Raw genomic sequence first — 17,851 nt, forward strand, 5'->3', positions numbered from 1 at the left:
ACCCTCACTGTCTCAATGCTCCTCTGCATCTCCTTCTCCTGCATAGACTTTCTCCATGAAATATGTTCATTTCGATAACATTTCAAGTATGATTTTGACAAATTTTCATCGGTTTTGTGCTCGAACTTAAGCCTCAATTAATGAAGCCCTCATTTAAATATGTATTCATAATTGCACGTAGGGAAAAAATAAAATAAATTCATGAATAGAAATATATGAATTTTCCGCTAGAGCTGATTATAATTTGTATTCTCACATTTAGTGAATGGCGAAACAAATTGTTCGAATAAATTACAGAACTATCTCGATAGAAATGCATTTCGGGTAAAATATGATTATTAATAATTTATCGATCGGCTCTCCACTGGCGCTATGCTTTCCGTTCGAGGGGGCGGGGGCCATCGGCCACCTAGGGTGGGCGGCTCAAGTGGGCGTGGGCGTCCGGAACGTGTTCAATGGATTATGGCCGGCGTGCCGAGTGTGTTTAACGTGCTAAATAAAGCTCTGTTTGAGTTTTGGAATGCGAGCACGAATTACCTGCAGCACCGAATTATCTTGATTCACTTTGGCCAACAATTTAATTGCATACAAACAGGCGAAACGCAATTTAGCCGATTAGCGTCCAATTAATTTCGGGTCCACATTATTTTAAGCATAAATGAGCATTTGGAAAGTCAACTCGACGATAACAAAGGCAAATAGACTGCATCGAGAGAGGGAGAGAGAGAGAGAGAGAAAGAGAGAGTCGTTTTTGGCTGCAGTTTCTGTTTCAGTTTGCTGTTTGCCGTTTGCCATTTGTTTATGTTGCGAAATGTAATTTTAATTTGATTTCAAATATGTTTTATTTGTTGTGATTCACGGCATCGAAATGTATTCAAACATTGCGTGATATCCGATATCTATCGCATTGCAATTTCCATGTGTCTAACTAGCATATTTTTCGTCTGATTTCCAAACTCTATATATGTGTCTATACTAATTAATAATTTTGACTCGTAATTTTCACAGCTATCGCTTGGCATTCAAAACCATTAATGACGAAAATGTTTGTATTCTCGGATTTTTTTTTGAGTGTGTGAGTGTGAAGCTAAGTCAAGCATTTAGCACTCGATTTTTAGTGGGCTCCTGAAACAAGATTTTTGATTGATTGACAAACAAATATTTTGAGCAAGATTTTTTGATGTCGCAGCGGTTTTTGACAACATTTTATTCGTTTTGGAAATTTATCATTATAAAACATTGAATGACTATAATTGAGTTATTTTTAGTTCAATTTTAGATCGAAATATCCTTTTGACTGAGATTGGATTTAGCGGCAGGTTTTTTATAAGCAGATTTAAGTCACTCATTTGTCAACTAGGTTAAGTCTAGGCAATCCACTTAATTTTGCCCCTTATAATCCAAGCCAAGATCGTACACGGCTTTCCATCTTCGACAGAGCCAGACTTTTTTTAAATCAAAGAATAACACGTTGACCATAATAATCATTATACTTGGTTCAAGTAGATTACATTTATATGCGAAAAAATAATTAATTATTCATTAATACGTTACTCAGTATTATGCTTAATCTAACTAGAATCCAATTAGTTTAAATTGATTGCTTCAGTGAGAAGCATTTGCAGACCTTTGCTTATACGAGGAATGACGCTAAATAGACTTAGTTCCGCATATTTAGTTTCATTTAGTATATATGTTTGTGTATGTGTATATACGGGCATAATGGAGCATAAAGTGAAAGGTAATGCCTTTTGAATTGAGACGGTATTTGAATGGGGTCGCGGGGCTTAAGAATTGAGCTTCACACGTGATTACGCCCGTGTGTGAAAGACCCTGGACTCTCGGACTGACCAGGAGGGGAAGGAGATGGGCAAGGGCAGGGGCAAGGGGGGGGAAGTGGAAGTGAATGAATGGGTCGAACGCCACTTGAGTTCAATTAAAACCGCACTCGTGTTTGTTTGCACAACAAACACACTTGACCAGCTGAGCGTATGGCCATAGGACAACAACAACTCTTGCGCCCACGCAGCTGGACAGACGGCCGGACTGGCCGGTGGGTGGTTGCCGAGCTTTCGTTGTTGGCCATTGTTTAACAATTAACCCCAAATTGAATGCAATTAAATAAATAACGGTGTTGAAGCTTTACGTAAACGTAAATGCAAACGCAAAGGCAATGGCAGAGGCAGAGGCAGAGTCAGAGGCAGAGGCAGAGGCAGAGGCAGAGGCAAACGCAGAGGCAATCGTTCGTAGGCGTCGTGCCGTTGCAACCTTTACCTTTGTTATGGCAATAGCAAACGGGCAGGTAAACACACGCACTTCAGTTTCGGTATCCAGCGCACATATGAGTGTATCCAGCTGTGTTGTGCAAATGAAATGAAATATTACGTATACGTCACGGCGGTCCATTTGCCAGTTCACCCAGACACACACACACGCACACACTGACAACAATGGCTGCTGCTGACTGTTGTTCGAGTATTTGTTTAAGGCCATTGTTGTAAATGTCGCTCGCCTATTGGCAGTGAAAAACAATTTACCGAACATGCAGCCAGCTACAATGTCTAGGAGCAACAGCAGCAGCAGCACTGCCAATTACACAGGCCAACAAAATGTCAGGGAATATTCGGCTGAATATATCTGAATATGAAGTCTGCTGTTGTGCTGCAGTTGAATGTGAAAAGTGAATGCAACTGAATGTCATTGAATATGACTGAATATATTTGAATATGCTTTTTTTGGCTTTTTAGTGAATGGAACTATTGAGCAAAGATTGGAGCTCTTTGTGGGCTACAATTTGACGTCTTTTGTTGGGTTAACTAAACAGCTGTCAGTCGCCTTCTAAAAATCTCAATTATGAATAAGCTAAGGCACCTGCCTTTGTAACAGACAATAACTGAGTGATAAAAGTTTATTTATTAAATTGAAAATGTAATTTTCGACTAGAGCAACAAAGTTTTCGGCAGCCTGGAATAATTCGTTGATGAAATTATTTAGATAGAGGCTGGCTCAGTAGGCTCTAACTTAAGAGGAGGTGGAACTAACTAAAGAGGAGGTAGCTAAAAACAGATTAATTTAAGATTTTATTTATTTCATCTTAAGCGACGACACTTTATATGGCCGAATACATCAATCAACTATCTATACAAATTTTAATGAATCTTCCTCAAGTTTTGTGTTTCTGCTGATGCCCAAGTCAGCTTCTAGGCTTTGCACAGTGGGGTCTTTGCTAAATTTTGATTGCAAAAATCATATACGAATAATCCAAGGTATTTACAAAATTTAAATGGCTTAAGGATCTGCATACAAAGTGATTCGTGCTTATTGCTGCTATGGCTATATTTTGCACACGTCAATCATTATCTGAGAGTTGGCTATAAATGCATCAGAGTTAACTTTAGCTCAAAGTTCAACAAGCTACTAGGATTTGATTGCACTTGATTGAACTGCAATTTCTTATGAATTTGAAGTGATTTTCATAACTTTAGTTAATTAATTGAATGCCATTTAATAAATTGTATGATCTTAGTATACAGTTTAGCATTCAAGTGTTATCTATAATTCAATGATGAAATATAAATATTCCAAAGAGTATCAATCATGAGTGGACTTAGAGTTCAGGTAACTTCAAATAATCTTAATTGGCGAGGACTATTCCATTGTCCATAGATATTACTATATATTATTTATATTCTGTTTCTATATTCATGTACAATACACATATATTCATCTGTAATCTAGTTTCTAGATGCAAATGCTCGCTTGCCTCTTACCAAATTTTGTTGACCAGTGTGACGCTGCGTGCTGTCTATTTGCGTGCGAATCGCCAACCCACTTGTGCATTTCAATACCGTGTAATTTTTTATTAGCCATTTGTAAATATCAGGGAATTAAAACTCGATTTTCACACACTTCATAATCAGAAAGGAGATGAAGGTCTCACTCTGAATCTGTTGTAATTAAACTCTGTGTCTTTTGTCTATCTTAGACTGCAGTCTAAGTCGACTGTAATAAGGCTGTTTCTTCTTTCTCTCTCACTCGCTCTCTCTCTCTCTATCTATCTCTCTCTGTCATTGCTTGACAAAGACATTGCAACTTTTTGCTCGAGTTTAAATTTCGCATTTATTATGGCTGTCGCACAAACACACTGACGCAGACAGGTGTGTGCGTGTGTGTGTGTGTGTGTGGACACAGATGCGCATGCATTGCTAAAACAAATAGAAATATTTCATAAAACGTATGAAAAGGCCAAAAATGTAGCTGGCACGAAACACGAAACGACAAAAGTCAAATGTGACTCTGACACGCAAAGTTCTTGTCACACACAACGATTTGTTTGATCAGGCGACAGTGGCTGCCATTTGTCTGCTCTGCTCCACTCCGCTTGGCTCTGCTCTGCTCTGCTCTGCTTTGGCCTGTTTGCAATCACCGCCAGATAGTTGCTTTAAATTTGGAGCATATACACGTACACACATATGTATATGCATAGGTCTAACAGTGGGTATCGCCTGATGGGCCTTTGACAATTTATTGCCTGGTGTTTGATCAAATTGATTTGTATTGCGGCTGGCAAAGTGATTTGCAAATGAAATTGCATATGCTCGGAGAAGTGAAAGCCTTGCAAATTCATATTGAATATCGAAACAATGGAGGGCGGAATATGACTGAATATTTCTAGTAAATGGGCATTTCTCTCTCTATTACTTGAAATGGGAACGTGTTTTAGTCTGGGGTGTGAGATTCGAAGAGACTCGGTCTTTTGGCATGGTTAGCTAAGTACTCACTCTAATAGCTATGCATACAGTCTATATTCGACGAACCCATGTTTATTTATTTCTATTCTTTCTTTGATTGAAGTAGATTTGTTGACATGAATAGAATATGTGCCAGCTTATCCTATGGAGTTATGCTATTCTGAATAGCTTGGCTCAGGTCTTAGTGTAAATTTTACATCAGAAGTAGCTGTATATGGAATAGAAAGTCAGTCTATTGTCTATTATAAATTGTGAATTGTGAATTGAACTTCTTATTCACTAACCTAATAGTCGCATATGAGTAGACTCTCTCTCATTCTCTTCACTCTCTCTGTCCCTCTCTCTTGCTCTCTTATTGTTACTCCTCAGCCAGAGCAGCTAAGGTCTATAGTAAAGTCTGTGGCTGATAGAGCTAATATTTGTTTGATTTATTGACCTATATTTAGAATCACGCTCTAAATGATGTTCCACTAATCGATATTTTTTACCATTTGCCATATTATTCTTTCTGCTTTGCTATTTCTACCCATTTTGATTCCTTTCGATATTGTCTCGAGTTAAAAAACACTAGCTCAACTATAATTAGTATGATTTAATCATCTATGAAACTTGGCTGTCACGGCAATGGCTGCATAAGAAAGTTGTTCTCTGGCTTACTTCACTTCCGATTAATTGCCAGCTGGCTTGTTTTTTGTATCTTAACTCGCTCCTTTCCTCTCTTAGCCAAGCAGGAAAAACAAAGATCGAAGTCAAGTTTTGTGTGAATTACATATTTATTCGCGGCAGAGCCCTTGATGTCGGTGCTGGGACTGCGGACTGCGGACTGCGGACTGTGCTCTGTGGACGCCTTTGTTTTGTTTCTTCTGCTGCTCATTAATTGTAATTGAAGTTTGTAATTAAAAAGTTTGCGCGCAGCCTGGAGTGGGTCTGGCTCTGGCTCTGGCTCCGGGTCTGGGTCTGGGTCATTAAAACGGAATGATTTCGAGTTGGCCAACAGCTCGGGAGAGACGCGCTGAGGCTGAGCACAAGTTTTGATTTAAATGGTGTGTAAACATTTTAGGACTTTCTTCTTTCTACCTAAATAGATATATTTTATCCGGCCACAATGAAGTTATTGGCGTAATAATTAGCTTTCTGTTCGCTAAAGTCAACTCAAATGAAGCTATAAATTGGCAGTGGAGCTCCAATAACTGTAAATTTATTAATATTGCGAATGCACGAGTGGCCTCAGCTCAGTTCGAGGCTTAAAGACTTTAACCATTAACGCTATTTCACATATTCGCACATTCATATATCGAACTTCATCATGGGGAATCAAAGCAAGAGCCCTAATAAGCTTTAAGCACGTGACATCGACGACTCAACCCCAACACAATCACGACAAGGCAGTCGGGCGTAACCGACTGCATGATACCTGCTTACAGCTGAGAGACCTGATATATAGAAATAGATACTACATGATAAGGAATTATGACAAATATCTTAAGTCAACTCAGCTTATCTCAAAGCAACCAAAATCACTCTTCACCCAACTGCCATCACACAAACTTGGGTGCAATACTTAGTCGCAACTAATATACCACTCATGGCGCATTTTACAGAGCATACCCGACCATATACAGCCAACCATGAAGTTGAGGCAGAAAGCGAGCCATAAAAGCCGAACGACATATTAAATATGCGTGTCATGTGCATGTGTTTGCCTGTCCTGTAGTCACCTTTCGCTGGGGTGTTTACTTCAGACAACACTGGAGGAGACTTTTGTCTTTTTTATTAATCAAAATCAAAATCAAAATCCGAATCAAATGAAATCAGTTCACAGTAAGGGTCAACATTTGATTGAAGCCACTGGGCTAGACGTCTCGTTTACACACGTTTGTAAATATTCCATACAAGGGCTATAATACTCATTCATGGCTGGTAAATGAGTTTATTGGTTAATATACTTGTATAAGGATATGAATTTGAAATAGATAGAGATAGAGATAGAGATAGAGATAGAGATAGAGATAGAGATAGAGATAGAGATAGAGATAGAGATAGAGATAGAGATAGAGATAGAGATAGAGATAGAGATAGAGATAGAGATAGAGATAGAGATAGAGATAGAGATAGAGATAGAGATAGAGATAGAGATAGAGATAGAGATAGAGATAGAGATAGAGATAGAGATAGAGATAGAGATAGAGATAGAGATAGAGATAGAGATAGAGATAGAGATAGAGATAGAGATAGAGATAGAGATAGAGATAGAGATAGAGATAGAGATAGAGATAGAGATAGAGATAGAGATAGAGATAGAGATAGAGATAGAGATAGAGATAGAGATAGAGATAGAGATAGAGATAGAGATAGAGATAGAGATAGAGATAGAGATAGAGATAGAGATAGAGATAGAGATAGAGATAGAGATAGAGATAGAGATAGAGATAGAGATAGAGATAGAGATAGAGATAGAGATAGAGATAGAGATAGAGATAGATAATGATTGCTGGGAAGCGAGATATGAGCTAGAGATGCATGGCAAGTCTTGCCTCGCATAGTTGAATATGCCCATTGGGAGCTTAACAAGTCTGACGTATTTTCAAATGTTCTCAGAATTCATATTCTCGTGTACTCGTTAGATATTGGCAATTTATATTTGTGACGTCTTCTCTGCCGGAGAGAAATGCTGGCATTGTTGTAGAGTTTCATAGCTGAAAAAAAGAAGAAACATTTAGACATCAGAAGAAGGAGAAGTATTTTCAGATTTACAGAAAAATCTGAATATCATATAAGATCATTGAGCATTAGCAAGTCGGAAAGTATAAAAACCTAAAAATGTTTAAGCTTGAAATACTTAGGCAGAACAAGTATCATGCAGTCAAATATGCCCGACTGTTACGATGCTTTTTAATAAGCTATATGAAAGAGAGAACTTTTAATTCAAGCACTCCCGCTGTAGTGTCGTCTACAGGAATAAACTTTAACATACGCTTGGAAGACACACGCAGCGTATACGTAATTTTCATTGATATACGTAAACAGCCACGAGAAGGGGAGAGAGGGGTAGAGTATGCATAATTTAGGAACTTATTTAAATGCGAGCATAGAATAAATGCTGTATTCTATGTTTTGCTTATTTAGAGCCCAGTGCTGACCTTTGAGGAAACCTCCGAATAAATCAGATAGTGAACAATTTGGCCTGGCATAAATAATTTTTATTGCCCGTAGCTTGTAGAGCCTGGAGAATGACAGCGAGACAAGATTTTTATTATATTTCGTTTTTTTCAACATAAATTATAGGCAGCCATTATGGAGAAGAGGAGAGAGAGAGAAATTCTTCTAGTCGGGCAGCTTTCTTTCCTTTCTTTCTTTCGGCACAACTATTCAATCATGGCTGGAAGCTAGCGAAATAATTTGGAATATTCGCATATTATGCAGGCTCTTCAGGCTTGGCTGAGCGCGCTTAACAAATGACGGCCATAAGGCCGAGTAATGTATTCTCTTTCTGTATAATATGCTAATTTGATTAATCTCCATTGTGCGGGGAGGCAAATTAATTTCCAGATGTTCGCGTGCGCCCTCAAAAATGCTAACTACACGAATATGTTTTAGCAAATGTGAAGCATCTAATTCGAATTTCCCAACATTTTCTTTCATTTGCTGGCCTTTGTTGCTGGCTAACCGAGTCATGTAAATCAGTTGGCTAGAGTCACCTGGCTGGTGCCCAATTAGGATAAACGTCGCCTCAACCGCCGCGTGGGCGAGCAGGGGAAATGTTGATTTAAACGTGAATGATGGTCTCCATTGCCTATAAAATTGCCTTGTGGCCGAGTCGCCTTCGAGCGCCTTCGTGCTGTGACAGTTGCGTGCGTCGCTCGGGGGCGTGGCATCGAGTCAAAGAATGCCACTGACTGCGGTAATGCGATTGGATTGTGTACGGCGCTTGGCTGAACTTCAATTTGAATTAGATTCTCTCGTGAAAAGCAGCCATGAGCACCAATAGCGCAATTTATAGCCATAACATGCAGCCAAACAAGATAGCTGAAGTGAGTGCCAATGCAGCATCAAAGGGAGCAATGCTTGCAATTTTTGATTAGGAATGTGAAATGTCATTCAACTAGCTGCTCAGGCTCTAGCCTAGCTGACATAAACTCGATCTAAGCACACAGTTGGCTCAACTCTGGCCAAATCTTATCGCTTGACTAACGAAGTAACGCCATTAGCCATTTGCTTGGGGCGCAACGACAAATAATAGCATAGTAAAAAAAAAAAAAACTAGAAACCCCCGGACATTAAGCAATAGGTGGCCAGCGGCGGGTGGCAAAGTCTAATGAAATTCCGTAGAAACATGTTCTCGCCTGATAAGCGACCATTGGTCAACGAGCTGCAGGATAAACCAAGTGGCATGCAATGCCCGGCCAAATGTGCACCACGCAGGCGAGGGCGCGGAAGCGAGCGTGACTTCTGTTGAGCGAGTATCATGGCTAAAGTCACATAAAATATAAACAGCTAAAAGAGTGGACGAGAGTTAGCCGGGAGCGACTATGAGATACCCTCTAATATGAGAAATACTTCCATTCAACTTGTGATGCTGTTGCACGATCTGGACAATCTTTAAGGGCATGCCAACGATAGACATTAAAATTTTATTTTATTTTTAATTTTTTTTGACTTATCAAGGCTCTAATATTTAAAGTGATATGGTTTTGCCAATTTTGAGATTATTCTAAAAAAAAATGTATTTTTATGAAAGCTATACGTAGACCTTCAGGACTCATACCTAGGTCTATATACCAAATTTGGTGTCTTTAACTCAAAAGGCCTTTTAAAATATGCAACATATTGTTAATTAATAATATCAATATTTATCGATACTACGCAACTTTGTGGAACTATCGGAAAATAATGTTTATATTCTACTGCATATGATAATAAAGAATCATATATATCAAATTTCAAGTCTCTAGCTTATGTGGTTTACGAGATCAAAAGAAAGATAGAGGGAGTTGAGTACCTCTCCGCATGTTTTATCTATCAACTCCCTCTATCTTTCTTTTAATCTCGTATGTATACAACAATATACCCACTTCGAACACCTGCGCAGGGTATACAAACCACAAAAGCCTACAATTCAAACCGGACATACTCGCATATATTTTATGACATAATGAAAGGTGAAGGGCTATAGCAAAAGGGGCAAGAAAAAAAAAAAAAAGAAAACGAGAAGAGAAAACATCTGTGCATTGAAGTTGAGGCTAAAAAGGATTAGCCATTTTCCTTGAAAGCATCTTTGACAGAATTTTTCAGGTTGTTTCCCGCTTGTTTTTATTTAACTCGCGCACCGCCAAACCCTTTTCGCAACTGGGCCAACTTTGAGGCATTTATGTTAATGAAAAGAAAACGCTTAACGCGTGCTCAGCACCTGGGCTGTTCAACATAAGCTTCATTGTTTTATTTGAAATGGGCAGAAGCCGAAACGTTTTCCGTCGCCTGATCCTGCGCTGAATTTTATGCAACGAAATGGGGTATACCAAGCAGACCGAAGCCCCAGCTCGCTCAGTGCCATTGTTCTGGCCCGAACAAAAGTAAGAGATAAACTTTTGTTCTGCGTGAACTTTTGCCGCGCGCTGCTGTGGCTGTTGTTGTTGTTGTTGTGTTGTTGTTGTTGCTGTTGCTGTTGTTGTTGTTGCTTTGTCATTTTTATATATTTACCTACAGAAAGTTTGTTTGTTGGTTTTTTATTTTGTTCGCATTTTGAAAAACCGAGTTAAGCATAATTCGTAGCAGCACAGACAGCTGAGTGAGTGCGGAGGAAATTGCTGTCAAGTTTCTATATTGAGTGACCCAATAAGAGGAGTAGATATAAGAGAAGTTGCAATAAGACAAAAATGGTCTGAGATAGGAGATGTACTTTAGTCTTATTTTAAAGGTGTATCTTTACTATTATGAATGAATTAGGAGATGATTGAAATATGATTACGATTTTAGATGATTTGGTTCAGATTGTTGACTCTGTTGATGTCCAACTCTGCTGATGGTCGTAGGTGGGATTTTATAGAACTTGCTTCCGTAATGTTGGGTACGTTTGATCTAGCTAGGTATATCTGAAAGTTTTCAGCTGAGTATTAAAATCATGAGTGCGATGAACTTCATGGCGGAGTATACAAAATTCAGCTTGATTTTCTTCAGACTGCCAAGTTACTTTTAAATATTTGCCTATTGCTAAATAATTTATAGCAAAAGGGCATAGTGGATTATATATTGGATTAGCTATGATTTATCAATAACTCAAATAATTACCCAAAAACTCTTGACTGGTCAGCTGTCGCTCTGTATCTTGCTCTGCCACGTTGATTTATTAATATATTAAAGTAAGTTTTCATGTTGAAATCGAATATCGTAGCTTATAAGTGAGAGTATGTCTAAATTGTTTATTATTCAATTTGGCAATGGCAACGGCAACGGCAACGGCAACGGCGACGTCAATGGTTGGATGTGCTACTCCTTGGCAATCAGGCGAGAGATGAGAAAGGCGCTCGAGTGCCGCCAAACACCAAAGCAATGAATTATGCAAAAATCTCAAGCGGCTAACGTGTTACAGCCCTGAAAGCCTGTCTAGAGAAGAAGCCAAGAAAAAATAGAGGCAAAAAAAAAAAAAAAAAAAAATCAAACAAAATCGATTGATGTACAAATTTTTCTTAGCATCCGCAAACAATTTGCTGGAGGTGGGGTGCTGACGGGGGACATAGGCGGCCTTTTGATTTGTGCCTGACTTCTTCATTGGCAGGCAGCTTCTAAATTATGTAGATTTGTTTTACCATAACGCTTGTCTGAGTGGGTGGGCGTGGCTGGGCGTCGATGGGTGTGTGTTTATGTGGTTTTTCCTCGAGTATCTTTGCCTTCGCTTCAACGTACAACATTTTAAACCGTCATTAAGCTGCGCCCATAAATATCTGGGCGTCTTTTGCTGCCTCCGCTGCCGCTGCCGCTGCCGCTGCTGCTGCTGCTGCTCTTCCTTTACGGCTTTTGCTTTTGACTGTAAAATTATGTAAATTTATTTGGCCAAAGCATTGCCCTTTTGCTGTTGCCTTTAGTTTAGAGCTGGCCGGGCCAACGAAACTTGTAAATTTTTGCTGAATTATGGCTAGGCGTAGACATCGGGCTAGTTAACTTTGTTTGCTGCTCTTCTATGTGTCACGTGTTCCAACTTCGATACTTAGCCAACGCGCTCCTCTCATTTCCCCATTCTCGCATTTTCGCATTTCCTCGTTTTCTCTTTCAGTCCCATCTCACTTGCTCATGCACTACATTTGATAGCAGAAAATTTTCCATCTGCTTAAATCAGTCGAAAATTAATTTAATTCGCAGTTTCGTTTAAAAAAGTTTTGCTTCCATGTAGCCTTATGATTCGCCCTCATCTCCCTTTTTATTTCGTAAATGCGCTGGAAATTATGCAAATGGGGTATATTAGTGTGATTCAAATGGAGTTGAAAAGAAACGATAATATAACTTCATTTGTGTCATATTCTGGCGTCGATCTCAAAAACTATGTAAGCTAGCGACTCGAAATTCAATAAATATATTCTTGCTTATCATGTGCAGTTGCTGAATTTTTTTTTTTTTTTGTTATCTGCTTTCTTTATAATCGATAAATATCATTACTGTGACATGGTTTCAGAAGACCATTTTAGCTAGAAATGCTAAATGTGATATGCATATATCCAACTCTAGATCCTCAAGTTGTAAAAGGAAGAGCCTCTGGGCTGTATAAAAAGTGCAGTTAGCTGTATGAAATATGTGTGTGTGTGTGTGTGTGTGTGTGTGATGTGATGTTGGTAATGAAGGAAATAGCTCCAAGCAGACTGCCGGGTATCTGATAGTCGTTCACTCACTTTCGAAATCACCATTCAGGCACTGAATGAAATAACCAAGATGCAAAATTTTTAATTATAAAAGTTTGAATCGCAGCTCGCCTTGTCGCCTCGCCGGCAGTCAGTGTATCCATCAGTCCATCTGTCAGAGCCAAAGAAACAATGCAATGCTGAAACCATTTGAAATTGTTGCCACTTTTATAACGCAGCGAATTGCAGATGCTGACTCTGACGCTGCTGCCCTTGGCCTGTCCTGCCCTGCCCTGCCCCGCCTCGCCTCGCCTCGCCTTGCCAATTTTACCAATATTAATTATGATTTCATTTCCGAGTAGAGTGGAGTCCGGGGGTACTTAACAATTGAGTGTTGAAAGTTTGCTTCTTGATGCACTTGCCATTAATGTGAATCAGAGTCTGAATCAGAGTCTGAATCAGAGTCTGAATATGAATGTGAATGTGAATGTCCTGAGAGAGTTTTGCTTGTGGCGTAACTTAATTAATTTTACATTGCTTTGAAATTCAACGCGCTGGCTGTCAGAAAAGTGTTCAAATGATAAACGAGCTAATTAATATGCGCTAAAAAACTTTCGCACTGACTGCAAATTATCGCTGGTGGCGCCCCAATTATGCATTGTGATACGCAAGAAAGAAGCCGAAGAAGCAATTGCTGTGGCCAACACAAAGGAATTCCAGCTCGAGTCGCTTTGGGTCGGTCAACGACATTTTGACTCTGAGCTTCGGCTGGGTTCGGCAGCTGCATACGCAAGAATTGCATTAAAATTCATGTGAAATATATTGAGACTTGCATGCATAATGGTCACTAAAGTTTGAAATGTGCACAAAACTTGTGTCAAGTGTGCCACGCCCACACACCCATACACCCATACACCCATACGTACCTACATACCTACATAGGCAGTGGCATGCCAGTGCTCAAATATGCAAATAGGCAACGTCAAGGCACACATACACAGGAAGAGTGAGTGGGAGAGGGCGGGAGTGGGGGAGGGGCGGAAATTTCCTGGTTGCTCCAGTGCACCTTCGCCTTCGTTTTGCCATCCTTTTAGCTTCGCCTTTTGCGCTTTTAATGCATTTCTCTAAAAACGAAGCTCAAGTAGTTTTGCGCTCTATAAAATTTCATGCATAAACTTTAGCAAAATGCTAAAGTTTCTATAATTTAAGCCCAGCACGTATGCGATGTCCACTGTGTGGAGAAGCTTAGCAACTGCTCGAGGCAGCCCATGTATATATATAGATACATATACATACATGTATATATGGTAGCAGAGTAGCTAAAAGCCAATACTTAAAATATCACTCTCAATTATCAGAAAACTTCAATGAGACTTGTTAATGGGCTTTAAGTGACAATATATAGCATGACCGTAAATATGAATTGAGCTCTCGAACTGTTTTGCATTCGTCGAGTGCAAGTGGGCAGGGAATCGAGCCAGGTAGAGTGAGATAGATAAAGTATTCTTAGTATTTTTATACGGCTTATAACTTTTATGTACACGCATATTCAAGTACAAATATATGAAAGTCATCATGGTTTTTACTTACGTGTTAGCTTAACCCATTTGGTTGAATGCCTTAATAACGCGTGAGTGATAAGCAAACTAGAGCGAATATCGTACATCGAGCAACATAAATTGAATATCGTGCAAGCATCAATTGAAGACTTTCATATATCGAATATCGCAGAGTGAATATAGCATGAGAAATATCGTAAATGATGAAAAAAATTATAAAAGTTAGTATAAGCGAATATCGTAAGTATGAAATTTTTGGTATCAAAAACAATCTATAAATATCTGCTGTAAAGAGAACACTTTTTATTTATAGAATGCTCCATACCTCTTACCTTTACCTTTGCGCGTGGCCAAAATAAAACAATTTGTGAAATTTGTATTTATTTTACATCTAATGCTTTATTTTGTATTTGAATAATTTAAAGATTCCTTCTTATAATGTTTCTTATGCACAATTAATTTAGCATAGTTCTAGTTAATAATTAGTGAATTTTATAGATACGTGTTCTGGTTTTGTTTCTGTTTCGCTATCATAGCCACCAATAGCACTGAGAAAACTCGATTTGATGCACTTTTCATATGCGTTTTGCTTCGTGGTTAATTATTTATTCATATATGCAGTAAGTACAGTCTAGTGTTAATATTATGTTACTTTTCTGAAAGTTGTCGAGCCATCGATCCTCGAATGCCTTAAAGCTAATATATATATATGCCTAGCCATGATTTCAAGTTGGTTTTTGAACACATATATCTATTTAATATATGTATGAAACACATTACTCAACTAGCCCAGGGCTTGACTCATAGATGGCGCCAGAAAGCCATCTCGAAATGTGACTTAATTAATCTGAGTGGATTTTTAAATGGTTTTAGTTCTATTGGAAAAAATAATAATGAGTAATATATGTAAACATTTTGCAGTTGTCTATAAATGTTTTGAAAATTTTAATTAATCATGTTGGTTTCTTGTAAACGGTATTGAAGCAGCTAAATACATAATTTGAAGTTAATGTTGATCGTAAATCGTATATCTGTAAGAAAGCTGTGTTTGCCGTTTTTCTACTGCCCCGGAGCTTATTGAGATGATGTGCTTTATTCCGTACTGTCTTTACTTCAAGTACAACTACACAGAGATCGCAATTGGATGTGCTTACATGTTAGCTTGGCCTATTTGCTTAGTGGCTTTATGACGAATGGATAATATACAAGTAGAAACGAATATCGTACATCGAATATCGTATAACAAATATTGTGTGATGAATATTGTATGACGAATGTCGAATAGCGGATATCGTATGCCGAATATCGTACAACGAATATCGTAAAACGAATATCGTATATCAATAGGTGATAAAGCTGCACAAATACAGCGCCCTTAATGGCTTTACTCTACACACAGTAATTGTAATTTTGTAAAATGCTTCATTTTGTATTATTTCATATTTTTGGGTTTATTTATGGTAATCTTGATATTTTGGTGGTACAACATGGTTCCTTAAACACTAGAAAATGTCCATTGAAAAACTCGACGCTATTAATAAATTAGTGATCATTGAATGCGCTTAAAACTAAGTTGAGCGAAATAAAAGAAAACCAAAGAGAAGAACAATATATAAACAGAAATGTATTTGGTTATTTAAAAAAATATCTTACGGCTAACGTTTTACAATGGTGTTTCAATTTGGTATTCATGATTTTATTTTTTAAACTAAATAATATCACTATGAAATGCTGGCTTAATTTACATATATATTATTTACGCAGTGTAGTTTTTCTGTTTTCTGGTTTTTAATTCTGTTTGCTTTAATGAAATACATAAAATGTAATTCACATTCAAATATCTAATGCATATTTACATGACCTACTTCGACTGGATTATCCAACTATGGATTTACTGCTCTTACACATATAAACACACACATATATACGTAATATATATGTATTCTATATTCGTATATTGCATTTCGCATTTTATGTTTCCGATTTTATATTTCTCGTTGGTTTTGGTTTGCGTTTTCATTTTCTTTTTTTTTTCTTTTTGTTTTGCTAATTAAATCGCTGACAAAATGCTTGATAAATTATTTACATTGTATGTTGTTTTGTGTCTCTTCTTCTTTTTGTTTTGCATAATTTTTACATATATTTTCACAAAAACTCATACTCTTTGGTTTGTTTTCCATGCGAAATAAAAAAAAACCAACCAAAACTAATTATTTATTCATTGACAAAATTTAATTAAAAGTGCTTTATCTAAGCTGAGAAACTATTTTAGCGACTGCAAAGCGTCTTACACAGGCCAACAAAATTTTAGGTAACAAGAATCGATCATATTTGAAAGCTGAAGAGATCCAATATGTGTATATACTAGTTCAAAAGTTCAGATTCTGTTACGAAAAGTGTTTTCTGGATTCTATTATATTAATTGGCTTTAAAAAGGTTTTCCTCTCGGAGTTGGATTGACAGTAGTTTTAGAGAAATTTAAATTTTAGATTCTCTTAGATAGTCGGAAATTTGGTAATATCTCAAAAAGATATCTTACAAACCAAGTGGTTTGACTCAGAATCCGATCTGTATACTTAAGCTCTTGGAATGGGTAAAGAAGGACAGTTTAACATCTAATGGGCCTATCATATTCATCGAAGGGGAACGCCAAGTGAAGTCGGATTCTTGTTTACTAAAAATTCTGTTGGCCTGTGCAGTGTTGCCCATCATATACTACGCGTTCGTAGTAGTAGCAAATAAATATAATTTAACTTTAATATGTATGCAAGCCTTAGCCAATGCAGAGTCAGTGGAATGTCCATGCTTACCCCAAGCCCAGTCGCAGTCTATCGAACTGGCTATTCCGCAGGCCGAAGACGAGCAGCAGAGCGCCAAGCTGCAGCAGGCAGTGGGGCAGAGCATTTTGTAGACTGCTCAGAGCCCCACTGTTGCTTCTCGACTTCGAGCTGGCCACAACTTCCGCATCCTCGGGCGCAATGTCCATGCTATTGCTGGCGACAATAAATTGGAATATATCGCTGACCTAGGATAGGTGAAAGTAAAGTAACAAGGAAAGCAAATGTATGAATATATAGATATATAGTGGGAGAGATAAAAAAGAGTATAGATATATCCTATATATATACGAACTAAAGTTTTTATATGATAGTCCGACTTACCTCATTCCAGCCATATCGGTTCTTGGCCTGAACAATCGCTTCATAGTAGGCGCCTGGATGCAAATGCTTGATGGTGTACGACATGATGTGGGTTAGTGGCTCTGAGGCTGGACGATGTTCGGGTGTTAGTATAAAGTCATGCCATCTGCCTGGCTGCTGGAACGTGTCGTTCATCTGCGAGTCAGGAGCGGGAAATCAAAGTGAGGTTAGCCTAAAGCAAACTTGATATTTGTCCATTTTCACTTACCAGCACACGCCGATAGAGCAGGCGCACCTCCTCCAGAGGCGGATAACTGTCGATTTTCCATGTCAAATTGTAGCTGTCCGACGAGCGACCCCACTTGGGCGAATAGAACTCGGCCGGGCCTGGCCGTCCCGAGAGCTCCATATATTTGCGTGAGCGTCCCAAAGAATTGTCAGCCACACAGCTGTTTAGATGAGATGAGGAGAGTTGAGTTCAGAAATTGTTTCTCTATTAATTCTCTATTAATAACATGTAAAACGAGTCTATTGCTGCGCTTAAGCAACTCGAAGGGAAGTTCAAACTGGCCGTA

The 17,851-nt window shown here is 38.4% G+C and overlaps 1 protein-coding gene across 1 annotated transcript in view; it reads right to left on the reverse strand.

The window, feature by feature from the left end:
• Positions 1-16,826: 16,826 nt before the first annotated feature.
• Positions 16,827-17,851, reverse strand: part of LOC6575389 (opioid-binding protein/cell adhesion molecule homolog) — a 62,746-nt gene continuing 61,721 nt past the window's right edge. The window contains exons 9-11 of the mRNA XM_002001365.4: positions 17,545-17,725; positions 17,298-17,471; positions 16,827-17,161 (exon numbers count right to left, since the gene is read on the reverse strand). Coding sequence (XP_002001401.2) covers positions 16,943-17,161; positions 17,298-17,471; positions 17,545-17,725 — 574 coding nt within the window. The 3' untranslated portion in view covers positions 16,827-16,942. The remainder of the gene's footprint in view (positions 17,162-17,297; positions 17,472-17,544; positions 17,726-17,851) is intronic.

The sequence above is a fragment of the Drosophila mojavensis genome, unplaced genomic scaffold, assembly GCF_018153725.1.
Source record: "Drosophila mojavensis isolate 15081-1352.22 unplaced genomic scaffold, ASM1815372v1 contig_231, whole genome shotgun sequence".
Lineage (NCBI taxonomy): Eukaryota > Metazoa > Arthropoda > Insecta > Diptera > Drosophilidae > Drosophila > Drosophila mojavensis.